General features: G+C 42.7%; 1 protein-coding gene across 4 annotated transcripts; it reads left to right on the top strand.

Moving 5' to 3' along the window:
- Positions 1-13,416: 13,416 nt before the first annotated feature.
- Positions 13,417-25,174, top strand: TP53INP1 (tumor protein p53 inducible nuclear protein 1). Of its 4 annotated transcripts, none has more exons than XM_059469027.1 (4): positions 13,417-13,481; positions 16,562-16,843; positions 17,347-17,698; positions 21,725-25,174. In XM_059469027.1, exons 2-4 carry the CDS (start codon positions 16,732-16,734, stop codon positions 21,972-21,974), a joined length of 714 nt encoding a protein of 237 aa, XP_059325010.1. In that variant the 5' UTR covers positions 13,417-13,481; positions 16,562-16,731; the 3' UTR covers positions 21,975-25,174. The 4 variants fall into 4 exon arrangements, with proteins under 4 accessions (XP_059325010.1, XP_059325035.1, XP_059325025.1 ...); XM_059469052.1 differs by lacking the exon at positions 13,417-13,481 and adding an exon at positions 19,340-19,373 and having other exon boundaries at positions 13,651-16,843; positions 17,350-17,698; positions 21,725-21,972; XM_059469042.1 differs by lacking the exon at positions 13,417-13,481 and adding an exon at positions 19,340-19,373 and having other exon boundaries at positions 13,653-16,843; positions 21,725-21,972.
- The last annotated feature ends 1,890 nt before the right edge of the window (positions 25,175-27,064 follow it).

Consider the following 27,064-nt stretch of genomic DNA (forward strand, 5'->3'; position numbering starts at 1 on the left):
CTGACCTGTCCAAGAACTTTAACCAGGCTCCAAACTCTTTCAGGGTTGCGTGTGCTGCCAGGCAGCTGGGCAAAACATTACAGGTTTGCTGGCAGTGCTACAGCAACCAATGCGCCCTTGCTGCCTCCAAGGCCCTTGTAACAGCTTGTAAAAGGGCTCAGAGAAAACTTTCTGTGCAGAAAAGACACTCCTAGGATGTTGCAGACCAGGCAGTGTGCCAGTTTCCAGGGATAAGACAATGCTTTGGGAAGCTCACCTGTAACCAATGACTGGCAGCAACATGTTCAAAACTTGTAAAGCTGCAAGGACACAGATTCATTGCATCTTGACTTTTGCTCTCTGTCCCAGTGGCAGTCTCCTTCCCCACTTCTGATATGAAACTAACCTCTCCTCCTCTCTCCTTCATACATCCCAGACCCTCATGGCAGGTGTTGGCAGTCCCAGTGAGAACAGGCTGCAGAGTCAGCTGCTTAGCAGGAGACTGCCCCAAATCCTGCAAGCTTCTTTTTGAAAATATTTTCCTTTTTAAAACCCATTGTGCAAGGGTGCAGGGTTGCTAACCCAACTAAAACACCCTTAAATGATCTGACAATTTTATACCATGTAGGCCATAAGGAGCAATTGTAGGGACAGTACTGCAGAATACAGTGTAAAGACACATGCCTAGTCTCCTGAGACTGTGCAGCATTTGTTCTATGTGTATTCATTTTTAAATGGTTGCTGAGGGAATATGAGGTTTCCTGGGCCTGGTTCCTGGGGTGAGTAAGGGATGCTGATGTGCCAGAGGTCCTGTGGCAGCCAGCTGTACCAAGATGATGCCACATGCAGAACCAGGATCTTGGGTGTCTTAAGTATTTTTTCTGACAAAAACTTGTGTCGCAGACATTTTTTCACAGAAATACTTTCTTTCAGATTTGTCCATCTTCTGGGAAGCAGAGGCCCCAGAAGAGAATGTAAACAATGATTATCAGCTGCTGTGGCATGCAATAGGATGCACCTGTGATTGGTTCGTGTTCCGTGTGTACCATTAAGAGCCAATCACAGGGCAAGCTCTCTGGAACACAGGGACAGAATTCTCTTGTTTTTAGATTCTATTCTATTCTTAACTTAGCTTAGCAAGCCTCTGCAACTTCTCTCTTTATTCCTATTAGTATAGTTATAATGTATTATATATGATATATCAATAAATTCAGCCTTCTGATCAAGAAACAAGATTCTCATCCTTCTCTCTCACCCCAGCGACCTCCCCAGGTCTCTGTAATAAACTTGGGCACTTCAAGCTCCTCAGATCCACAACCTGGGCCTGACTGTCCAGTCAAACTGCTTTCTGCCTAGTCTTTGTCTCAGGTATAAATTCTGGAACATCCCCTTCTGAAACTCAGCGCGGTTCCTCAGAAGTCATACAGAGTGCTTCCACCCTGTCACATTGTTCTGCTCCATCTCACAGTGGGATCCTACTCTTTCAACCATCCCCATGAACATTCTTACAGATGATGTTCTTACTCTCAAAGAGAATCCCTCTCAGCTCTGCTTGGACAAAGTAATTTGTCAGATCCAGGGGGCCTAGGAGAGGGGACACACTTGGGCAGAAGCCAGGAGGATCTTCTGCAGAGGGCTTCAGGGCATAAGTATACATAGGAATCTTGATACTGAAATTTGCAGTGGTAAGTAGAAACAATCACTCTCAAAAGTGTTCCTTATCAGCCAGCCATAGTAACTAGCAGGGTACAGCATTTGCTGGAAAGAATGAGGTGCCTAGCTACTGCCCTGCTTTTCACTTCCCCACATTTTTCTGGTGATGTGGAATTTCACAGCATTCCTAAAACACCTTTTAGAAATCAACTCTTTTCAAATCCACAAACACTCCAGTTCTGAGCATTATAAATGGCCATGCTAATTAAATGCAGCTAAAATAGTGAAAGCTAAAATAGTGCAGGGCAGACAAGATCAATGACAAAACACCCTGAGAGAGCACAGAAGGGGGAAAAGTACTGTAGAAAGGTGATTTATGGTGATTCTCTGGTTGCTGAAGCAGAACAATTATTGAGAATCTTAAGGAGAAAGGAGCTTTAGGTTGGAAGATTGACGACTGAAAACCATGGGGAAGTAATCCTTTCAGCACCAGCATGGCAGAGCTTCGGTTCTGGGGGGCAGGTTAATGTAGGTCAGCACTGGCTCTGGAAATGCTGAGCTGGGGAACCTCTCTGGTTGCTTTCTTACACCATGTTGCCTCCTCCTCACCCCCTCTTTGACAAAGGGAAGCCACTGCATTTTGGGGTTGTCATTTCACATTCAGCTCCACAATCTAATTCCTAGCCAAAGGCTGCAGCCCTAGGCAGCCTGATGCAAGGGTAAAATAAATTGCTCCAACATGGTGATTTATACTTCAGCCTAAAGTTAGGAAGTTCTTAAATATAGGTAGCATTGGGATTTGTCCCCTGGAAGGGGTCCTTTCGTCATCTTTTACCTCAGATAAGCCACTATCACCTTTTAACACAAAGACATTTCAAGGTCCATCTTATACAAACATGCATTTGTGAGTTACTTTGTGGCCTCCAATAACTTAGTGGGGAAAAAAAAAGTGAGAATAAACTTTTATTCAAAGTGACATTGTTATACTTTCCTATAGAAAGTTGTTCCTGCCCAGGGCAGGGGGTTGGAACTAGATAATATTTAAAGTCCGTCCCAACCCAAGCTGATCTATGATTCTGTGACTGTATAATCTGAAAACATTGTATGCAAAGCCTGTATCTCCATATTCTACACAATAATAATATTCCAGCCTGACCAGTAAACCCATTGCTACAGATGATGAGAATTGGAAAGAGTCAGCATGTTGATTTTTGAACCTCTTAAATTTCTTTTGGATTAATATAATTGCATATTTGAACAATTGTACTGTTATGTTTGGACAGTTATTTTATGACTATCAGAGGGTGTAATTAGACATAGTTGTCTCACTTTAAAGATATCATTGTCTTTGTTTCAGACAGCAATTATTGCAATTGGATGGTGTTCCAATAGCCAGTCTCAAGGAAACTTCTATGGTGAGTCAACCATCAGAAAAACACATCAAGTGTGATGTCATAATGTCACATAACAGCAACTCAGTGTCTTTTGCTCATGTTTTAATGACAACCATTTCAAGTACTCCAGGTTTTCAAAAAGTGTTTCTTATTCACACATAATGATCTGGGTTGCAAAGACACTCTTGGAAGATAAAGCTAATAAAATAAGCAGCTAGTTATTACAAACTCCTTAGCTTAATTTTATTGTGTGGAAAATAGCAGTTTTCTTGCATGAGGAATACTCTGCTGTGGCTTGCAAAGTTCCCAGGTGCCCCTGCAGCTTCCACATTGCTCCAGTCAAAGGGGTCAATCAGACAGTTGCTGCACTTTCACTGTTGCTGACCTGTGCACCTCTCTGTATTTCACAGGTTGGCTTTATTCAAAAAGTTATATATAGCTGCAAAGCATTTGTCATTAATCTGGCACCATTTGGATGTCAAGTATTAATCATTAATCTCATAAACTTTTACGTGCTGGGTATGCATTCTCACTTCGTTTTCTGGATAGAAAAATAATGTTTGCAAACAAAATGCAAGCTCACTTTTTCCCTCTGTTTCAGAGAAGCATTTCAGAAGTCTCCTGTTGTGCTTCTTTCCATCAGAGAGTAAACAAACCTGCCCAGCTCAGTGAGCTACTGCACTGCCCCTTGCTCACTGTGACTAATGCAGTTACACCAGAAGGAGGTTTAAAATAATTTTTTTAGCATTTGGAGCATGAGGCTTGCCTTCAGCCAGACCTCAGACTGTGCTTTCTACAGCATTTGGATCACTGAAATACCCTTATATAAGCCTAATTGGCACAATTAGAAGAATGACTCTTTGCAGATGTGTGTTGCTGTAGCAACCTGGGGGGAGGGCAGCCAAAGTGCCCTCCATATTTAGCAAAATAATATTAATCATAATAGATAGGTGCACTTTATCCTTTTTGTAAGGCACTTGCTCAGGAGGTAAGTGCCTTAACATGTCCCAACAAGGATCACTGTAATGGAGTGTAAATAATTTGATGCCAAGCTAAAATTCTCTCAGTAGCAATAACCAAAATGACATCGAAACAGAAACATAGTCAAATGTTGATCAAATCTTTCAGAATACAGGCAGAAGGCTTAGCTGTTCAATGCTTTGATTCCACTGCTGTAGGAGCACTGGGGGAAGAAAAGCACCAAAGGCATCCATGGTGGCAGGAAGGGGCCTGTGTTGCTGAGCACATCTCAAGTCTTCCTGCTGAAGACCCCAGAGATTCAGTGGGAGCACTCTTGAAATCCGCCTGCCACCTCCTTTGTGTGAGAGGCACTCCATGTTGCTGGCAGTGGATGTGGATGTGTATAAAAGTGTCAGTGGTGCTGGCAGCACCGTGAAACCATGGCAGATCTCCTGCTTCTCATGTGGAAAGAGTGGGAACAGCTGCTTTGCAGAGTGGATCCAAATGGTTTGTTCCTCACTGTGCCTTGCCTGTCCCAGTAAAATTGCACATCTCATCCAAGCATCACAGTCTCTTTGAAGTGTCAAAGGGACCATGTGAATTACCCAGGACTCACGACTTAGAGCTTGTTTTCATAAACTCTTTTGATTTGAAGCCAATGATAAGTCTGGTATGATTGTTTGCTCATAGTTATTAATTTAACACAGTTTTAAATTTTGTCTTTATGTCTTTGCACCTTGAACAGTCACATTGTGTTGGTACAGAGTACAAGAAAAACCTGAACTCAGCTCTGACTGGGACTGAATAATGGGATTTCCATTTCTAAGATGAAGAAGCGACTAGCATGAATAAACAAGCAGGTCTGAAAAAAAAACAAACACTCATCTTGTGGATGAACATGGAAAACAGAGATTAAAAGGTATCTCAAGAAGTTATCTATACCATCCCACTCTTTACAGATGGATATATTTTATCTCTGTCATTACTGACTAAGTTTTATCTGATCTCTTTTAAAAAGATTTACAATCCCCAGGCAATCTTGCCTAATGCATCACTACCCTTATTTTTAGAAAGTTTTTCCTAATGTCTAACCAAAGCCTATTTCTGCTGCAATGGAATGTCTTATTAATCTGTAATATCTTTACTTTTGAAGACTGCTCTCACATTTCTGTTAGGTTTCTCTTCAATAGAACAAGCACCCCTGTTTATCCAGTATTCCCATGTAATTTGTGTTTTTCTAGAACTCTGATCATACACATTGGTCTACTCTGTAGCTTGATGAATGTTTTATCTCTCCCAAGCATGGTTGCCCAAGCCAGGCTTGCTGAGTTCCCACTGATCTTTGCCAGTACTGGGGAAAGTGGACGAATCACTTCATGTGCTTTATTGCCTCTATTTATATTTGTACCTCTCACTATGTAGTTTGCTTTTTTTTGATAGAGTATGCAACATCCAGAATATTTCATCAGGGCTGTTCCCTACTCATTTGCTCTGTGTTTTTGGCAGAAGATTATTCTTGACCAGACATAAAATATTGGATTTCCTAGTCTTAAATAACCTCTTATTTTTTTCAGCTATGTAGTTAACTGGTGTGAAATTGCTTGGTTGAATGCTAAGCTTATATTTCTTCCATCTTACTTTCAATTTTTTTTTTAACTTTATTATGCTGGTTTATGCCTGGGATCCACAAATCTCCAGCTTTGCTCTAGTTATAGTCCCAGAGCCCAAGTACATTATGTTCATGTGCAGCTTTCCCTTCCCCTGTTCCAGGTACGGTGTTATGATTATAGCTGTTTGACCTGTTGCACCATTGGAAGTTCAGCTTGTCCTGATAATACTGCAGTTATGTTTACTGTCCTTGCAGCTCTGGCCATTACATCTCATTACACCATTTTAATAACTCAAACACTGACATCTGAGTGATATTACGTTCCAAAATTCAGATCCAGAGAAAAAGAGTTCTTTCAACTTCAGTCTTATTTATCTGTTCTCTTGAACTGCCTGTTTTCTCACAACACATTCCACACTCTGTCACAACCACTCCTTGTGTTTTTCCAAAAACCCTGGAAGACACTGTAAGGCCCTGCTTCAGCCAGAAATTTTTTCATTAAAAAATATTTCTTGCACTTCAGCACTTTCACTACAGCAGGATGAAAGGTGTATCTTTAAAATATGTTTGGTATCATGCCTTGAAGCACTGGCATAGGTGAGACAAATGGTTTGTATCATATCAGCTGTTGGGGCTGAGCCCTGGGAAATACCAGGTGCTAGGAGGGCATCGTTCTCAAGTTGTCACTTGCTGTCATACTGTCACTCATGTTTTGGTGTATTTGTTTAAGAATTTAATACTAATTTACTTTCTCTATGTTTTGGACCTCCCACCTGCTGAATTGTCAGCTGGAAGAATATCCCAGGAGCAGCTCTATTTTGCCTTACCCAAGAACCTTTCCAGCAACTTACAGCCATTTGAAAAGTTCTTAGGCAGCCAAGAGTAGAAAGGGTTAAATGCAAACAGCTCTCTTGCATCATCCCAGTGGAGTGCCTGGCTGCCCGACCACATCCTACACATGAGGAACTCAGGCAGAGTTACACAGCCTGCCCAAAGCCATGCAACAGGTTAGCAACTAAATCTGGAGCTACAGCTCTCTCACTGCAGTGGCTGCACAACATGACCTTGCTAGCAAGTTTTAGTAAAACCTTTGCTGTCACCTGGGGAGTTATATTGTTATGTAGGGAAGCTAAACCTATCTGTGAACATTACCTCTTCCAAGCTGGAAGGGCATGTGGAAGGGACAATCTGTCCCTTGCCTGAAGGCTTCATTAGCACAAATCTTGAAGAGACTAAGACCTCATAAATTCATTATTGTCCATTATTATATTGAAATGCTATCTGAAAAAATAGTTGTAATACCAGATCCTGAGCTGCAGAGATTCAGTAGGCACGAAAGATGCTCACACCTGGCTCCTGTGAAATGCTTAACCCCAGAGAAAAGACCTCCCACGTTATTTATTCATTCAGCCACCCTCAGCTAGCACAGAGTGCTGGTCTTCTTGTGTGTGAGCTACAGAAACATGCATATTATGCTGCAATGCACTGCATAAATAGATTATGAAATACGCAAAGACAAATCTATATTTGTATATATCCCATGTTAAAATGGAGTTGGAATGTGCAAGCTAAGGACAGCGTGAAGTATTGACTGCTTTGTTACAAATGTAGTGCCTGAGACCTGGGTGCAGGAAAGTTCATGTCTTTTTTATGCACCATGATCACCTCAGCCTCCATTGCAATAGACATTATTTTTTCTGCTCTCAGAAGCCTTTGGCCTTTTTTTTTTTTTTTTAATTGGGACCAGTCTGAACTATGGTGAGGAACATTGGGCTCAGTACTTGTAAGAAGCATCTATGAAAAGAGTAACAATGCAGCAATGCAGAATTATGGTGTGTGGCTTTGTACCCTGAAAAGACTCAGAAATCTTTCAAAAATAATGGTAATTCACGCTTAGATGTAATCTTATAGTTGAACTCCAAGCACATCTAGGCATATGATATGATTCATATTACTTGGTGCTAAACTGATGTTGCTAATTCTTTTGTAACTTGTCACAACAGAACAAAGATAGTGAGCTCTATTTTAGGAAGCATATGAATCAGTGGGAGAGCCAAAAGGAAACAAATGGATCACTGGTGAGACTAAAAATGCCTCAGAGATGTGAGCAGTGTGTCTGCTGACTCTGAGGTTGTGCAGAAAAAATTCAAGGAAGGGTTTTAAGCATGGCTAGCCACACAAAAAAACCCACATTTTGAGCTGACAATTTAAGGAGGAAGTGATCTTGCACACTGTCCATCTTCCTATGTGATTTAAACAAAAGATATAATACATACAGACACTGCTTATTCTCTCACTGAACATTATCTGACAGTCTTTAAAAGGTAAATCCAGCTGAGTAAAATAAATTATATGACCAAGGCAAGTTCCTCCAAAACAACCTGTATTACCTGATAAAGCAGACTTGCCTATACATTGACTGTGTGCTGGTCATCCTAACATCACCATTGAAATGAAGAACAACAAAAAAATATGAAGGGTTAATAACCATGGTAATGACCCATCAACATCTGAAGCGTGCAAGAATTTAATAAATGTAACAAATGCATGTTCAATGCCACAGTTAAAATTTCACAGGTCATTTCCCCTTTGGATGTTAAGAACACTTTGCCAGGCTGTGTTAGGTGGGAGGTTTGCTTCTGGAAAGGCTCTCTAATCACATGGCAAAGACGAGAACAGCAGAAGAGTATTCCTGGCTGTACCCAGAGGTACAATAGTCTTTTATTACTGAGTGCTGAAGGAGAGGACAGGTTCAGGCAAGAACAGTGGAAATGCACTGGACTTCTAGTACAAGAGACAAATATGAGAGAGGACAGACAATCCCAATGGAAAATATTTGATGAATGCCTCTGGGCTCAGGAGAGAAATCATTCCCACAATGACAAGGAGAGGCATCTGGCTCTTGCTCTCTGCTGGCTGCCATTGTGGCACAGCATTCCCTACTGTGATGCCCAGCACTCCCTACTGTGATGCTGCCACTGAGGGTGCTCTAGAAAAAAACAGAGTTATTCAGACCACTGAAATCTGTACTGACTTCTGAGAGGATTTTTATTTTGACAAGAAGAAAAGTACAGCTAAAGCTTACCATTATTTTTTCAATGTGGCTATGATTTATAATGGCTTCCTGCCAATGGCAATTTGAAGGCAGAGTTGTACCTGGTTTTGCTCTCAAACAATACAAAAAGCAGGATTTGTGTTTTGACAGTTTTGAAGGAAAATGAGTTTTTTCCTAAAATGCAGTCTGCTGAAAAGGGCAACAGATTGCCTTAAAACAGATTGTGTTAAGATAATAGTTATTCTGAAAATGGAATCCCTCAACTTTTTTAGTCTGTCTTAGAGGATCATATCCAGTAATTTCTGCCGCCTTGGATCTTGCTCAGCCAAATCATGAGTGTTCTAGTCATGTTGAAATTGGATTCTTGAATTTGCTGAATTCATGCTGTAGAAATACAGTAACAGGTCTCTAACACCTGTTTTGCATAAAAGTCTGGAAAGGCCTGCTTTCACTCAAATTGTAATTTGCTGTTTGGGAAAATAGCATTAGAAACTTGTGACTTATAGCAGAAACAATCAATCTATCATCTTGAAGCCAATGTTGCAGAAATCTTTGCACTAAATAAAGTCAGGGGAAGAAGAGCAGTAAAGTCAGTGCCTGTTTTAGTTGAGACTGATGTTTAAATCTAGAAGTCCACTTCAAAAATGGGACTGACATTTGTACAAGCATACAAATGTCAGACTGTGCTTTTTTAGGCTTGGATCTGTTTAGACTGTTCATGCTCTAAACAGCAGGTTTGAAGTGTTTGTACCGAAATTTGGACAGAAGAGTTTGGGCTCTTTTGAACAGTAGCTACTATCTTCTCCATAGGAAAAACAAATAAAAAATCCAAACCAACACAACAGTATTTCATTGTGGTTAATCATAAACTTGAGATATTTTTTAAATTAGAAACCTTGGCACTTTCTGCATAATGCATTCAGTAGGACAGATCAGGATCTATCTGACAGCTGTGATGTTGCAGTATCACACAGAATCTCTTCCCATACAGCACAGGACTTTCTGCCACAGCCAGATGGAAGCTGCAGGGCAAAAGGTTTCAGACTTCATCTTAAGCAGGGTTAAGTTCAGGACATCAGTTTATAGCTTACCATTAAACAGAAACTTCCATTTTGGTAGCTGTGCTAGACTGACCTTAAAACAATGGCACACATCAGCAAAGGTGACTGGTGTGGAGGTTCCTGTACTGATATGCCAGGCTTTTTCTGTGTGGGAACAATGGGCGTGTTTATGTAAATCAGAGTGATATCAAACTGGTTTTTACACATTGTTTGGAAAGAATTCTTATTTATCTTTGTCTGGAGGATATATCTTGTCCAAAGTTTAGAGGGAGATTATTTTTTTAGTATGTGCAAGCTCTGTTTGGTGTGGTTCTCCCTCCTGCTACTCAGTATTTCTAATGCAGAGCCAGATCTGCATTCCCACGTACCCCTGAAACAGGCACGGCTGTGGAGCAGGGCCTCTCCCAGAGGCACAACACATGGCAGTGCTTTGTTGTAGGCTCAATGCACCCATTGTAACTCACAGGTCCTGTGGTAGGAAGGTCACTCTCTACTCCATGGCTAGACACACATTGTGCCTGCTAAATGCTGCTGTAGTATTTCATCGCAGTGGCAACCCAGACAATAGGTCATGCCTTGCATTAATGGATAGGATCTTGAAAAATCAATATAATTCAAATAACAGGGGACTGCTGCCCAGCCATTTACTGTTCCCAGGTCTCACAGAGCAGCAATGGCTGTGCCATTAAGCTGCCACTGAGCACACAGAAAGTACAGTGTGCTCGCTGCTAACTCATACCAATAAATCCAGAATCATGCACGGGCACGTGTTACTGCAAATATGGATGGTTCCCTTCCTCCAGGCATCTCTTCAGAATATTTTTTCTAATACAAATATAAACATCGAATTCCTCAAAGGAAGGCCAGTTTCTGAGTAAATTTTTGTGTCCAAGCAACTGTATCTCCTTTGCTGAGGGCCTGCTCATTAGAATCAATAGAATGGCTAATTTGTTTTAAAGGCTTCGGATAAAGCACCTGAGGCCACAACATGCCCCACTGCAACCACCTGAAAATTTATTGTTGACCTCAGTGAGTGCAGGATGAAATACCTGGGCTCTTGCTCAGCAGGTATTTGAGTCCACACACACTATTCATTTCCTTATAAACCATTCATATGCTTAAGTACTTGTCAGATATGGAACAAAAGTGTGATGGTTGCCAGGCTGAGAAAGAGAGTAGCTTTCAGAACTGCCTTTCTCCTGCCAACAGCAATGATATTTGAGAGAAAGAATAAGCAAGTTCATTGTTTCTACCATTTTGTTACAAGAGAGAATTAATAAATAAGTGAAATGAAAATGGAAGAATTTGAGAGCAACACTACAGGAAGAAGAAAGCTTCTATTCCTTCAATTACTTCTCAGGGGACTTTCAAAAATATAAACTTTTTATCTTTAGTGACTTTTTATCATTAGGAGTCTGTGTCTCAAATAAAACCCAAGCTTTCCTAGGGCTTGCCTACACTGGAAAAATACATTATGTTAATTGATTAACATTTTATGCTTAATATAACAGTACAAACAAAGACAAAGGCTTTGACATTTTTTGTTGTTGTTGACCCAAGGTAACCCAGCTGCCAAACATGACAGTTCTTGTCTACACTAAGAGGTTTGTATCACCTTAATTAACGTGTTCTAACACAATGTAATTTTGCAATACAGATTAGTCCTTTGGGGCATTTGTTCTGTACATTTAATTTTCTGTCTCGCCTATCTTGAATTTGCAGATATGTGCTGCTTCTCCCCTCCCCCTTCCTGCAGCAACTATCATTGAAAACTGAAGAGACTTTGTAAGCATTCTCATTTCTTGCTCAACTTATAAACTGAAACTCAATCAAATATACTATTTGTTTATGTCCCTTGATAGTGCTGATGTTATAAAAATAAAGTTGATCTTTTAGTTCAGGAATGGCTAGTTCTGCATGGAAAAGTATCATCAAATGCTAGCTAATTGAAGCTTTTGCAAAAATATTGCAGATTGTACAGGCGGTCTCTTGGTCAACTCACACAACCTATTCCCAGCCACAGGAAGGCACTTTGCAGCATTTTTCCAAAGTCTACTTTATTTTGTTTTACATAGAGAAGCTTTGTCCTTACCAGAAAATGAACGGGGGGGGGGGGGGGGGAGGGCAAGAGAAAGCAAAAAAGTAGACAAAAAAGATATCAATAAACATTGAGGTTAAAAGATCAAGTTTATCTGGACTCTAGCAACTGACACACTCGTGCTGCACACGTAGTATTTTATTACAAAATGCTATTATTTTGTAATAAACCAAGTTCCACAGCACAACTGAAACTGTGAAATATCCTAAATTGGTAGGACATGTTGCATGTAAAATGCTGTTTGCCAACATATCACTAATTCATTTCAGCATCTTCTGAAGGACACAGATCTTTGCCCATCCAGCATTCACTGCAGTGTGAAGTGACTACCAACTTTCTGATATACCCAGTTATATTAAGTGGCTGAAGGTGTGCAGCACAACCACACCAGCTCTCCTGGACTGTAATTTCACTGTCTGGAAATTCCTTTCTGAGAAAAGAGCAGCTAAAACGAAAAGTGCTGCATTTACATTCATTGCCTCTTCTATCTTTTTCCTAAAAAGATGGAGTAAGTGATCTAGTGCATGAGTTCTCTAGGGCTTCACAGCCCAGCTAAGGTTCTTCAGCCTAATAAATGTTGAGAGATGTAACTCTTCTCCTATACTCTGCTCCCCTAAGACCCCGCTTGGAGTCCTGGATCTAATCCTCAGGAAGGACATGGACCTCAGTACAAGAGAGATATGAAGTTCCTGGAGATCTAGCAGAAAGCTACAAAGGCGGTCAAGGGACTGGAGCATCCTTCTTATTAAGAAAGGCTGAGAATTGGCCTGTTCAGCCCCAAGAGGAGGCACTTGAGAGGGGACGTCACCAATGTCCATCAGTCTCTGAAGGGACGGTGACAAGAGGACGGACCAGGCTCTTCACGGTGGTGCCCAGCAATTGTACAAGAGGCAATGGGCAGAAACTGATGAACAGAAGTTCCACCTGAACATGAGGAAAAACTTCTTAACTCTGTGGGTGACTGAGCATGGGAACAGGTTGCCTAGAGAGGTGGTGGAGTCTCCCTCACTGGAGATATCAGGAACTCTCTGCACACAATCCTGTGCCATGTGCTCTGGGATGGCGCTGCCTGAGCAGGGAGACGGGACCGGATGACCCTCGGTGCTCCCTTCCAACCTCACCTGTTCTGTGATTCTGTGACCTGTTGGAGCAAGTTCAGAGGAGTGACACCAAGATGAGTGGAGGGCTGGATCACCTCTCCTGTGAAGAAGAGGCAATCCCCGAGAGAGTTGGGATTGTTTAGCCGTGAGAAGGCTCCAGGGAGACCATGAAGTTTTCCACGGTGAGGGTGGTGAGGCACTGGAACAGGTTTCCCAGAGGAGCTGTGGCTGCCCCATCCCTGGGAGCGCTCAAGGCCAGGTTGTAGGGGGCTGCGGGCAGCCCGGTATGGCGGAGCTGTCCCGGTCCAGGGTCCGGTGACGCCGCCACGGCCCCGCTCCGGCCCGCCCGATCCGCCCCAGTCCGCGGGGGCGGGGCGAGGGGCGGGGCGGAGCCGCCGGGCCCCGCCCCCTGCGCTGCCCGCCCGCCCGTCACGTGCGTTAGCGACAGGCGGCGGCGGCGCCCATTGGTGGAGGGGCGGGGGGGCGTGGCCGGCGGCCGGTCCGTCAGCTGCGCCGGGCCCTGACAACAAAGGGCTCCGCGGAGGCGGCGGGGCTGGGGCGGTGAGGTGGCGGTGAGTTCGGTGCGCGGGGGGCTGCGGGCACCGGGCGCGCTGCCGGTGGCCCGGGTGGGATGGGCTCCCGCCGTCTGAGCGGTGGAGAGCAGCAGCGGCGGAGCCCCCGTTTTCCCGTGCGCCCATCCCGGCTTCTCTCCGCTGGGGCGGCGCCGGGGCCGGGGGCTTTTGATGGTTTCCCGGCTGTGGAGCAGCCGGCGGTCTCGGCCGCCCGCCTCCCGGGCAGCCTCGGAGCGGGGCCGGGAAGGTGCGCAGCCGCCGCGGCTGTGCCGGGTCAGCCCGCGCCGCTGGCCCGGCCGTGTGGAGCCTCCTGGCGGCGGCCGCGGGGCTGCGAGCGGGGGGCGCGGGGCATCGGCGGCTGGCTCCGGCTCGGGGCTGCTCTGGGACCGACTGGGGGGTGGCTTCTTTGGTTGTGTTTTCTTTTTGCTTAGCGCATACCTCATCTCCTTTGCTAGGTTAGAAACAAACAAAAACCCATAAAAAAGGAAAAAAAAAACTTTTTTAATTGCAGCGATACTGTATTGTTGACATTCATTCGGTGTGTTATCTGTAACAGCCTCTTAATCATTACTGTCGCTGAGTCAGTTGTTCCCAGGCTTGTGTTTTCCTGCCGCTGACAGCTCCTGACTAAGAACCCGAAAGCCTCTCTCGGTCTCTGTCCTTTTTTCCTCCCCGGACGATGGCCCTTGATAGCAGCCTGACTTCTCTTGTGCTGCCTGGCTTGCACAATAGCACACGAGCGTGGCCTTTTTAAAGGCGCTTGTCCAAAAGGATGTCAAAGCATCAACCACTTTCTAAATGTGCCGTGGTTTTAAGCCCAGCTGGAGATGAAACCAGGACAAAATGATTCAGATGTTTTTTTGGATCCTCCTTGGGGTGGGGGAAGGGAAAAATGGGACAAACTGCTTTTGATCTACAGAAAGTCATTTGTGGGTCAAAAGCTGAGGTTTGTTTAGCTCACATTCTCAGGAACAGGGATCTCTCTCTTAACTTGTTAGAGGGTAATGATTTTACGTTGCTGTGATGCCTTGGGAGCCTTACTAGGGGAGTGTGAGCTCTCATCTTGCTCCACTCTGCACAGAACAAAAAGGCAGCCTCTGCCTGAAGGTACCTCCAGGCTTGATGTAGTAAAGAGACAACACACGTGTGTGGGAGTACAGGGAAAGCCAGTGCTGATCAGCAGCCACACAATGGCTTACTAGTTAGCCTAAAGAAAAAATAAACTCATTTTTTCATAGGCCTGGTGCCAGGAGAGAGTTAGGGAAGGATGTGGAAGGTGACTGGAAAACTACAGACTTAAACTTCCACTTAGAATTCATTTCCTTATCCATAGTAAGCTCTGCCTATAACTGAAGCATTCAAACCTTCTCAAGAAGGTACTTGGGAACACTGTAGGCATTTGGCATTTCCTTAGGTAACCCATCCAGGGCTTAGAGACCTTAATGGTTAAATGTGTTTCCTGCTAGTAACCACTGAAAGTTGAACTTTACTGCAGTTAAAGCCACTTCTGCTTGCTCTGGGTATAGAAGACAGTAAATGTTTGCCTCTTTCTTCACATAATTGACTACTGTTGTAATTTTTTCTTTCCCTCTATTAAGATTTACCATTTTTAAAGTTTTGTTGATTTTCTTTTGACTTCTGATAATTTTTGTAGCTCTCTTTAGGAGAGACCTAATGTTTTATTTTCATGTGTGGTCCTTAAAAATAGACCTGTATCACTATTGCAGCTGAGCCTGTTGTTTCTAGTCTTGTGTTTTCCTGCAGTCAGTCATTTCTCTTGAGCATAACTTCTTGAGTTTCACTGTAGCTTTTCATATTGCTCCTGAAGACTACTTTAAATTCTGCTCCTCTCCTCCTGTGCTGTCTGAACAAGGAGGAAGCTGCATAAATGTGTACAGGAGCAGTGCTGCGTGGAGCAAGTGCTTGTCCTTCCCTTGAACAAGTGGGTGATGGGGTCTGGTTTCCTGGGGTAAGATGACACAGGAGGCCAAACAGCTCTTTGGTGTGGCCTTAGAGTTCTAGGGTAAAGCAAGGTATAATGGTCTATATATAAGTAATATTCTTCATGAGTTGTATCTTTTAGTATCTAGGTTTGTCCACTGTCATGTGTCTTGCTTCCTTTCTGAATGCAGGCACTCATACTGTCTTACATGGATATATTCTTTCCTATTTAATAATCAAATAGGTATTTAATCAGTAATAATTCTGCTGTGATGATTCAAATTTTGCTATGGGCAAAAATAACTTGTTAAGTTGGTGAATATTTTTCCTCATGGTTTTTGCTTTTTTACCTGCTTTAATGGCTTCTATTTATTGGCTCATACATAAATATCAAAGGCAGTTCTGGGGTGTTTAAACATTCAGTTTCTTGGTACTAATGGGATTTTTCATCTTCACTGCCAAATGCAGAGGTCAGGCTTACAGTGACCAACTACATGTAGATTTAGGGGAGTGAATTGAGAAATAAGCAGTGGGTTTAGTTAAACACATCCAATACTTTTCCATGTCCCTTCGACTTAGGATACCTGACTAGTTGGGTGGTTGCTGTGAACATGATCTCGCTGGTAACTCTGTGGTGTACTTTGAACCTGAAGACAGGATGTGCCTTGCTACTGTGTTAACTTGCAGTCAGGGTGGAACAGAGAAGAAGCCCTGCTTTGGGCTTCCCTGGGAGCGCTCACAGGGGCTCCTCTGTGTCAGCAGGGGAGGTGAGTTGTCTGGAGCAGAAAACCTGCCCTTGCCCTTGGTGTCTCTCTGACATGGAGGGAGCTGGGGGAGTGTAGACACAAGAATCCTATACACCTCCTCCCTTAGGAGAAGGGGGGACTGACACCTACACAGACCTTTTTTGGGGGAGGAGGTCTGAGACAAAGGCACTCAGCTCCCAGGAGAGACTTAGGATTGTGCTTTTTGTTTGTATCTAGCTGGGAGGGGATGGCAGATGCCACTGAAGCTGCCTCTCTTCAGGGAAAAATGTTCACTGGTACCTCAGACTGCACTAACAAGGGGCTTCTAATTTGTTTCCCTAGGGATGTTACCTGTGGTTTTGTCATTAAGATGCTTGTCATCATTTTTTCCAGGTTTCACGTAAACTGTTTACAAGTCATGCTTTTGCATGTCCTGTACCTAAGCTGATAAAGCATCTATGCACTTTAATCTCAAGTCTGTGCCATTCTGCTAGTAGTGTGAGCTGTGCCTTGAACCTTGGATATAAAGACCTACCAGCCAAAGTCTTGTTCCTGCCTTAGTAATGTTCCAGAGGTTAAATAACATGCTCATGGGAGAGATTGATAGCTTGTCCAGCCAAGAGCCAGAGTTCAGTGAGAAGGAAGATGACGAATGGATTCTGGTTGACTTTATAGGTAAGATGTCTGTCAGACATGAGTTCTGCCTTTGTCTTGCTCTGGCTCTTGCTTGTCTTACTTCCATGTGAACAAACCAGCATATTGGGGAAACTATATCAGCAAAACCAGTGTGGGATTAGAGTGTAGGGCGTCTTCCAAACAAATATTACATGTTGTGTAAATTGGTGAGAAGAATGATGTCAGGTTTATAAGCCTGACACAGGCTTCAGCAGAACCGCTTGTACAAATAAAACCTATTTGACTTATTTCGCAATTATATAGCTTTACTGATAATGTTGTTTCACATGTCTAACATGGCTTGTCTGGGAGCTCCCTTTTCCCCTCCCCTGCTTTTAAAAAGTAAACATTTGTGTATGTGCTAACAGGGCTCTTTTTTAAATTTTTCTTTTTTTATTATTATTTCATATCCCGTTTCTGGCTGTGTGCAACTGTGTTGTTTTTGACCTTCTGCTATCACCAACATCCATGGTTCCTCTCCACTGATGACTGGTCCCCTGCAGCAGACACTTGCACTAATTGCTCCATGGAGGAAGCAGACCTCGTTGAAGCATCGGCCACGGACAGCTCGCCCGTCTTCTCTTGTTTATCATCTCCCCTGGAACACTTGCCGGAGGCCAGCGAGTCCTGCTTCATCCAGTTTGAGTCATGTCCTATGGAGGAGAGCTGGTTTATTACCCCTCCCCCATGTTTTACTGCAGGTGGATTAACCACTATCAAAGTGGAGACCAGTCCCATGGAGAACCTCCTGATAGAGCATCCCAGCATGTCTGTGTATGCTGTCCACAACACCTGTCACAGCCTTAATGAGGCTGCATGTGGGGATGAGGAGTTTCACAGTCCAGGTAGCCCCAGGTATGTCTGAATTCTCTTGTCAAGGAGTTCTGGTGCTGAAAATATCTGGTTTCTCCTTGATCAGCTTAGACACTTAATACTGAATTTTCCAGCTTATTTCAGGGGAGGTGAATAAAGCATGAATACCGCACAAGGTGTGTAGAGTGGTCAGGTGCCTGCCTGCTCAGAAAAGTGTTGTACAAGATGGCAGTGTTGGCAAACAGCTGGGTATGCATTTTGGCACTGCAGTGAATATTCATGGAGCCTTGTTACTCCCTTGCAGAGTGTGTTCCAGTCCTGTATAGACTGGTGGCAGTTAACTGTATAGCCAGTAATGTAGATATGAAAGCACTTTGCCCCCTTCACAGCTATGTGTGTTTTTCATAACTGCTAGTCAGTATTCTTTCGGTCACCTTATGAGATGAAACACAGAACTTTAATGATCCTGACAGGGAAGTAGCTTTGGTGAGAGGCTTCTATGTTTTTTTTTTTCATTCCTCAACCTAGTGATAAGGACAGGATTAAATTTGCACACAAGTGGCTTGTGGAGCAAAAGTAAACTGAAAGATTCCACAAAACTTAGTCCCCTCAATGTGAAAATCTGTGCTGCAGCCTTCTACTTTTAGCAAAATAAGTGCTTTTGGGTCCTGAAAATCTATCCGTGTGGGTTTATTGTAGAGGCATGTTTGCCATGCCCTGCCATTCTTTGATGTTGGTGTATGCAGCTGTACCAGTACAATGAACATGGCTGTATGCAAATAGAGGATTCCTTTGCCATTATGTCCCCGTGTGTTCATTGGGTTTGAAATAATTGGGTGTTTTGTGAATCCCAGTTAGTAACAAAGACTGACTTTTCATACCATCTAGTTCTTAAGTTTAGAAACAGTAGTACTAAAGAAAAAAAAAATCACAGTATACTGAGCTTTGATATTTAGGAAGAAATTAGTGTAGCTCTTGAGTTGCTGTAGGTAGATGCCTATTGACTTGTCCAATCAGCCCCTTGCCATATTTAAGTTTTTAGCTCAAAGAAGCAGGTGACTTTGAAATTACATACTGCTGTATAATGTTGAAATATAGTGCTGATACTATTGATCTTGGTGTGGGATCTGTATAATTATTTGGGGAGGACAGTTTATGATGTTAAGCATCAGGGTCTAGTTTAAGTTAAATTGGAGGAAACTATGAACAGACAGCACCTTTAAAATGAGAGTCTGAAGGAATCTGCAAGAGTGCTGTAGGCTGCAGGACATGCCCTAGCACTTTATCGAAAATACAATTTTCAGTGAATAGTAACACTCAAAAGTTGGATACTGACTTTTCAGTCACTTGACCTGGGGATCCTGATGTAAATTCAGCCAGAGAAGAATCCTGTCTTGTGTTACACAGCACAGTTAAGCTGCTTCAGTGCCTGGGGAAGCTAGAGGTGTGCTCTTCAGCTGGTGTGTAATTAAGTTTCTTCACACTGAACTCTGCGCTGTTGCTTTATCAGAGGATCCAGGCTCTTGTACAGGATATTTTGTGTGATAACTGGGGTGAGACTTAGGTCTAAAGCTGAGGTAGACTGCAGAATTTGGGAACATTGGTTACACTAATACTAGAGTAAGTTTCAAAAGCTGTTATGAAGTCTCTAGTGGTTTAATGGTTGGCCATTTAATATTGTAGGGCCAAGAAAAGCTGCTTAAGGCACACTGGCACAGTAAGTACTACTGTTTTGGAACAGTGCTTTTTGTTTGATCAGGCTGCTAGCAACACTGCTTCCTCTAGAGCCTTGTCTGCCAAAGCAATACTGGTTTTAGGACTAACCTTTGTGCCAAATGATTACTTGATCAAGCCTAACTACATCTGCTTTAACAAGCCAAAATGCTAAGTGCAGAAAAATTACTGAAATGATTGGGTTGGGTGTCTGAAGCCTTTAATGTTTGTTGTGAGCTGTGGTTGTGTAGCACGATGAGCAGGACACTTCTGCTTTCTGGCAAAGTAGACACTGGAAGCACAGCAGCAAGCGCATGTAGTGATGGTCTGGCTTAAGACACAGCCCCTCTAAAACTGCATTTTGACAATGTGATGGAGTCTCATCAACCCTGTTCTCTCAGTGCATGGAGCTCACTAGTGCCAGCCTACCAAATGCACCTAAGGTACTGAAAGGCTGCATTTTGGAAGAACCTGTGGATGTTTAGCTCATTCAAACCACCTCTGCTATCCCAATGTCACTTTGATGACAAATAAAGTGTTGGTTTGCAAAGCATTGCTGGAAGAGTATTTGATAAGAGGGGGGGAAAAAAGCTAAAGTATTTTCAGCCAGCAAGTTTAAACCAGTTTTTCTCCTTTTGTGGAGGAAATCTCTTTTTTCATTTTAAATTCCTTTCAAAGCAAAAGGATGTTGTATAAACTTCCCTATTTGTCAGATTAGTCATATTTTTCCATAACAAAACCACAGCAGTTTGTATTAACAGTTGCTGCCTTTTGCTAGTTAAGGGTATACTTAGGAAATACAGATTGCAATAACTGTGGTGTGGCTTCCTGCCTCTGTAATAGCTTTCCCTAGAAAGGCTTCACTTGCAGTTCCACCTCCAGCACTGTTGGATGCACTAAGGGATTGCTCCACAAGGAAAATAGTAGTCCCATATTTGCAGGTACCCTCATGTAAATTAAACTGGTGTAATCTGCAAAGAATGTCTTTACAAGGCACTGTGAATTGATCTGTGCTTGTTACTCACTTTTTGTTTGGTATTTCAAGTGCTAGGTATAGGATAATAACCCGTGAAAAATAGGGGAAGACCAGCATGTCACATATGACTGTTCTGCAGTCTCTACTCTTCAGTCATTCATATCAAACTACCCAAGGATCCAAAAGCAAGATTGGGATATTTGAAATAAGAAAAAAGTAGAAGGGAGGGAGTATTCCCTTGATGACAAGGAGTATTTCCCTCCAGTGTGCAGTGGGAGGAGGCAGAAGAGTTTACTTCATGTCAAGCACCTGCAGCCTCCCAGAGTAAGGCTACAAAGGGTACCATGGGCATAGCAGACCTGACTTATGTCTGCAGAGACATCATACAATAATTGCTAGATAAGCTCTTCCAGAAGAGACTTTATATGACAAAGTCATGCTAATGTTGACAGACAGATTTCCCAAGAGACCTCCTGCTCATGCCTGGGCAAGTTCCTGGTCTTGCAGCCATCTTTCCTGGGCACCACTGACCAGTTGACAGCTGGTTGTTGGGCCCTGAGTGGGGAGAGAGAAGGCAAGAAACTCTGCTGCCACTGGTCTCACACCAGTTCTAGCACTCAGATGAGGGGTTTGCTTTATTTTTAAAAGGGCTAGGCTATTTTTAACTTTACTTTGGAAGTTTCAGGAAATGCCAGTGATTGTTCTGTCAAGTAGGGAAGTCCTTTTTCAGTTGCTGCTTGCATAGGCTGCTGGTTTGTTTTTCACTAGTGCATGATGAAGCAAGGGTTTGCCAAAACTGCTGACTCACTGCTCATGACATTTAGGGGGCTGGTTGAGGAAAAATCTGAGTTATTTTTCATGTGTGTCACAACTGGTCTACCTTTCCATTCCTCTGCATGAACATTGTTTGTTTGGATTTACTTGTGTGGCTGGCAATTGAAATGCACTTTTGTTAGTGTGCTTCTGTTTTCAGGCTGAACCACCAGTGTTCAAGATGATTTTAAACCAAACTTTGCCTAATGGAAAACTCTCAAGTCTTCTAAAGCTGGAGCAGTGTGACACACATTGCCCTACATGTCTGATCTCTATTGCATCTTGGGCTTAGGGAGGTGGTGTGGGGAAGAAAGAGCACAGTAGAGTAAGAGCCAAAAGTCCTAAGGCTGTTGTGGGGCCCCCACACAGAAAGTGATTTAGCAGCACTACAGGTTACTTACCGGTGTGGTAGGTGGCTTGACCTTACCTCAGCCCAAATCTCTGTCCAGTAGAATGAGGGTTCCCTTTTGAAGTGCTGGATGCTGATATCCCTGTTCTCCCCTTTGTTTTGCTTGTCCTTCCAATGCTCCTCAGTGGTGACTGATACCTGCTTGTTACATTTCTAGACAGGAGGCCCAAAATGAAACAGGACAGCGTGTTCACTGCTATGTCACGGCTCTTGCTACTAGTTCAACTTTTCTGGAAAAAAGCAAGAGCTTTCGTCCTACCCACTGGATAAAAGAACATAATGAAAGACACTGTCTCAACAGGAGCAGTCTCCGTCGCCAAAACCTCGCCAGGGATTGCCACTCTCGGCAAATCAAGCACAACGGACTGTTGATTCACCAGCCTTGCCAGCGTCAGTTCAATTACTGATGGCTCTTGTGGTTTTAATCTATGGCCTAATTGTTTCTTAGGTTGCTTTTGTTTTCATGTGTAGGTAAGTGTGGTCAATCTGAAGCTGATTGTCAATCCCTCAAACACAATCATAACTAGTGTTGCATAATTTTCAAAAGACGCGTAAATCTCCGAACATCTTGCATCAAGGTCTAAATGTTGATGTTAAATATCAATGTCTTGGAAGCCTATCAGTATGATAGTTTGTGTGCTGTTTTATAAACTTTGATGTATAGATGGGTTCTTAGTTGGTATTTTAAAGAAATTTAACTGAGATGGAAATCAGTTACATTTTGCATTAATCAAAACGAAGTTAGAAAATTTGAGGTTAGCCATGTGCTTTAATGACCAGTACTTGACAGCTTGTGTATCTGTCTGTATTCAGCATATATGATTACTTTCTGACAAGGAATTTCTACAGCTGCCAGTGGATATTACATAGCTGTGCTGAGCTGTTTCAAGAAGGACATCTCATCTAAATTCCTAGAACTTACTTGTGTTAGTGGGGGCTGTGTAGGTGTGCTGGGTACTTGGTATGGATATTGAAAGAGGGTTAAATGTCCCACCAACATTGTTGCAGTACAATATGGCACCAGTGTTACAGATGTAGTACCTCACATGGAGTGGGAAGAAAAGTAAACCCTTGGGTAACATGCAGATGCACAACACAGAACTGAACTGGGCTTTACCAGATAAAGTTTGAGTTTCTCTAACTATTTCTGTCTTTGAAGCATGTATTTCCCCTACCCTATCTCATTTAATCTCTAGTCTAGTTAAAGAAGAAAGATGGTGGATTGACCATTCTTTTGACCTGTCAGTAGCTGACTGCTCTTCAAAGAAGTCAGACTGATAGACAGCTATTTCTGAGCTACAAATTGCTATTAGATTGTCTCATATTCACAGATTGAGAGTAGCTCAGAAGTCGCTAGAAGGAAGCTTTTATTCAAAGTTCTCCTAATTTTCTCTCCTTTTCTCTATGAAAATGAAATCCAAGTTAATGGGGACTGGAAATGAAGGGCAGTGTGAGGTAGGGGGAATTGGATGCTGAGCTAAATACAGTGATAGCAGTATATAAAAATTGATCAATCAGCTGTGGTTGTTCTCCTAGCCCACTGGAGGGCTTAATAGCAATTCCACGGGCCAACAGGAAAGAAAAGCCATTCAAAACTATCAAGTAGTTTTCTTAAGAGCACTGAGCAAGATGTTTTGGGAGTTGGCAGGCAGTGCCAACTACAACTACAGGTAAAGTTCACCTGTTAACAAAAGCTGTGTTATACAGTAGCCAGTGGTATGCTGGACCCTGCTAGATCAGTCTGGGAAGTGGATTGAATGGGAATGGACGTAAGGAAGCAGAAATCTTCAGTGAGTGAAGGGGGGAGGAACCAAAAGTAAGTTTATCTTCCTTTCTGCCAGTGCTTAATGTGATTTGCTGTTTTCCCACGTGTTTAGTGCCTAGGGCATTACAGTGTTAACATTACACTCAGCTGTGTCTTCCAGTAGTCCTTACACAGAAATTGGTACAAGGAGTCATGTGAGGAGTCCTTGAAATAAGACAAGGTCGATAAATGTGAATTGTTCCAGACTTAAGAAGTATTTAAATTCAGCCAGATGCTTCAATTTCACTGAAGCAAAGCCCCAGCAATTCAAATTGACCTTGATGTAGTGGTACTGTTGTGTGTTCTGCAGCTGAAATTGTTGTGGAACCTACTTAGCATACAGGGAACAGCATTCATAGCCTATGTTTTGCTGCAGATGTCCTGCTTCACTGCAATTAGGATTGTCACAAAGGGATGTTGAAAATAATTAAATGTACAAAAGCAAGAGGTGCTTTCCTGGATACGCTAGTTTTTGGGGTTTTGTTGTTTGGTGATTTTTTTTTTTTTGACAAGTTGAATTCACATGGACACTGAAAGAAAACAAAATTGGTCACACCATGATTTTCCGAAAGAGATATTTTGTTACTGCTGTTTTAGCAGTATGTGCCCATGTCCATACAACAATTCTCATGTGGTCCAAATACTTTGGTTTATCTGCAAATAGCTGTAATTTCACCAGTCTCTTATCTGTTCACAAGTACTCTTACTTGCCTCAGATTATCTACCTACCTTTATCACTCCAACTTTTTGTCTAGCTTAAACTTCCTTATCCTTGGTGCCAACTTTCTAGCTCAGGAAAATTCTTTGCTTTCCTGTATTACTTTTCTTTATATAAAAGTAACTACTTTCCTTCAGCTTTAATTTTCTTAAAGTGCAATGAAGGAAGATGGAGTCTCCACCTCCCTGTGTTGGAAGGAGTAAGTAATCCCTTAACTCCTAATGGGGAGGTGGAGTTGAGAGTATAAGGCTCCCAGGCATTAAAATGAGAGCCTTGGTCTGTTCTTCTCAGTAGGCAAGTAAATGCAACTTTAGACTGCTCCTAGAATTGGGAGATACTGATCTTTTTATACTGCATTACTAGATGACTTTCTGGTGATGAAAACCTATATCTTTCAGGATATAAACTATTTTGTTGCACAAAGCTGTGCTTCTCAATTTGTAATATTGGAACCATATTATTGTGTGAGATAGTACTACATCAATGGCTTTTTGTTAATTTGTTTTACGTATTTATGTTGGTCTAGCCCTGTTTTGTGCCTGGAGCTATTGGGCATTTAGATTTGTTTTGGTTTACTGTTTTAATAGTGAGCTGTGTGGCTTTTTATATGGTTTTTTGAATTGTATTAAAGTGTGTGTTTTTTCTTGTAAAAGTGGAGGCCTTGCACTGTCTCATACTGATTGATATTCATGAATCTTGCGAAATTGTATTTTCATATGTATTGGTCAATGGACAGATTTGCATTTTAAACTGTGCCTTCTACACAGCAAACTTGAAGATTCAAAAGGGACATTTCAGTTGGGATTAATACTGTACATCAGTCTATGCATATATGGCAGCTTCTCTCCAGAGCCACTTCTCTATTTGTAGCAGTCCTTTTGATATGGAAGAATCTGTGGCTCTTATTTTTAATAGTTTAACACAAGCTGAAAACAGACAAAATACAGCACTTTGCCAAAAAAGGTAGCATTGCTTAACCAGTGTGTATTTACTAAAGTGATCTTCTGTATTTTGTTTTCATGGTGCGTTCTGCGCACTGTGGGGAAACATGATCTTAACTCTCAATAAAAAATGGCCTATTAAAAGTTGTCAGTCTGTTCTTTAATGTTATAGGTTAATGAAAATCCAAATGTCTGAGCATCTTGTGCAGGTGGCAGGTCCAATGTGTGTCTCACTGCTAGCTCTAGTACAGCAGTTGCTCTGGGCCTTGGCTTGCATTGCTGATCCAGTGACATCCAAGCAGTGTTGCACATCTCTGCTGACTGCTGCCTTTCCTGACCAACATGCAGGAACTCTGTAGGTGAGCAGGACAGAGATAAAACCCACATGAAATGTGCATTGTGGGGGGGATGTTTTTCTGTATCTTAGCTGAACCTTTCTTGTGTCAGCTCATACCCCACTGCCTATCATTGCCCTGCCATGCACCACCATGAAAATCTGTGGAAAGCTGCTGGTACAGGTGTCCTATGAGGGGGCAGAGACCCTGTGCAGATGCCTGGGGATGGGGTTAGGGAAGGCAAAGTAAAGCCACTTGCAGCTGAACTTGGCAAGGGATGTGGAGGGGACCAGAATCCATGTGACAAAGGACATGGAGAAGGCTGAGGTACTCCATGTCTTTGCCTTGGTGTCTACTGGAAGACCACCCTTTGGGACTGCAGGCCCCTGGCACATGTGGGAAATGTGAAAGCAATGAAGATTGACCCTTGGATGAGAAGTCTCAAGGTAAGAAAAGCTTAAAGAAATGCACCATACAGTTTTATGGGATGCACCTGTAAGTGTTGAAGGAGCTGGCTCAGAAACTCACAGCTTGCTGGGCTGCAGCAGGCAGGGTGTTAACAGCAGGGAGGAGGGAGGTGATGTTGCACCTCCACCCTGGGCCAGGGAGACACATCTGAATGGCATGTCCAGTGCTGAGCTCCCACTAGGAGAGGGCATGGATGTGCTAGAGGGTATCCAGCAAGAGGCCAGGGCATAATAGGATTGAGGACAGAAATAACCAGGAGAGGATGAGAGCTGGGACTGTTTAGGCCCGGGAAGAAAAGTCAGAGGGGATCTTGTCAAGGTATATAAACAACTGAAGGGGGCAATAAAGGCAACAGAGCCAGACTCTTTTCTGGTGGTGCCTAGTGAAAGGACAAAAGGCAGTGTGTGCAAGCTGAAATGCAGGAAATCCTTGAATGTAAGAAATGGGCTCCCTGATCTCCGTGTTATTATGGCTTTTTCTGAAACTATATGAATGAGTGGGGATTTTTGCCTCCAGTCATTGGGGATCCTTGATCTCTGTGGCTTTCCAATTTATGGAGATTTGCTTTGAAATTACATCAGCCAGCTCTCTCAGCACATTGGATACAGGCTTCCATGGGTTTGTATGAGCTGAGTTGTTAGAAGTAGTTCCTGATTTAATTCTCACCCACCAAACAAGCAGGGTGACAAAATGATCTATTTAACTGACAGCAGTGAAAAGGTATTTGTGCAACAAGGCATCCATATTCCCAGAGCAAGAAGTGAGTAAAATCTCTCCCTTTGAAATGTAGATTTTGTCCTGTACATCTATCAAAGCAGCAAGTCTATACTGAGAGCTGTACAGTATTCTTCAGGAGAAGGTTTGATCAATTATGCTTGTATTATTGTATCTATGCAGATAACATAGTTAAGCTGATAGTATTCCTTTTGGGGGTGCTTATTTCAGACCCGATGCAACTTTTAAAATTTAGCTTGGACAGTCTCCAAAACACCATGAACTAGTGTCTTTTGTAACTTCTCTGTGCTGAAGCAAAAATGTTTGTATGAAGGGTTGCATTAGTGTAACTATTGGCTTAAGTTCTCACTTTACACTCTAGTTTTCTGTCTATATAAATCCTTGTATGTCTCTGATACAGTGCCTTCATCGGTGTTAAATGTCAGAGAGAACCATAATTACTACTCTGGTACCTCATCAAGTAATTTGGTATCTGCTTTCTTTGTTCCATTGACTT

This window comes from Ammospiza nelsoni, chromosome 1 (genome assembly GCF_027579445.1).
Source record: "Ammospiza nelsoni isolate bAmmNel1 chromosome 1, bAmmNel1.pri, whole genome shotgun sequence".
NCBI lineage: Eukaryota > Metazoa > Chordata > Aves > Passeriformes > Passerellidae > Ammospiza > Ammospiza nelsoni.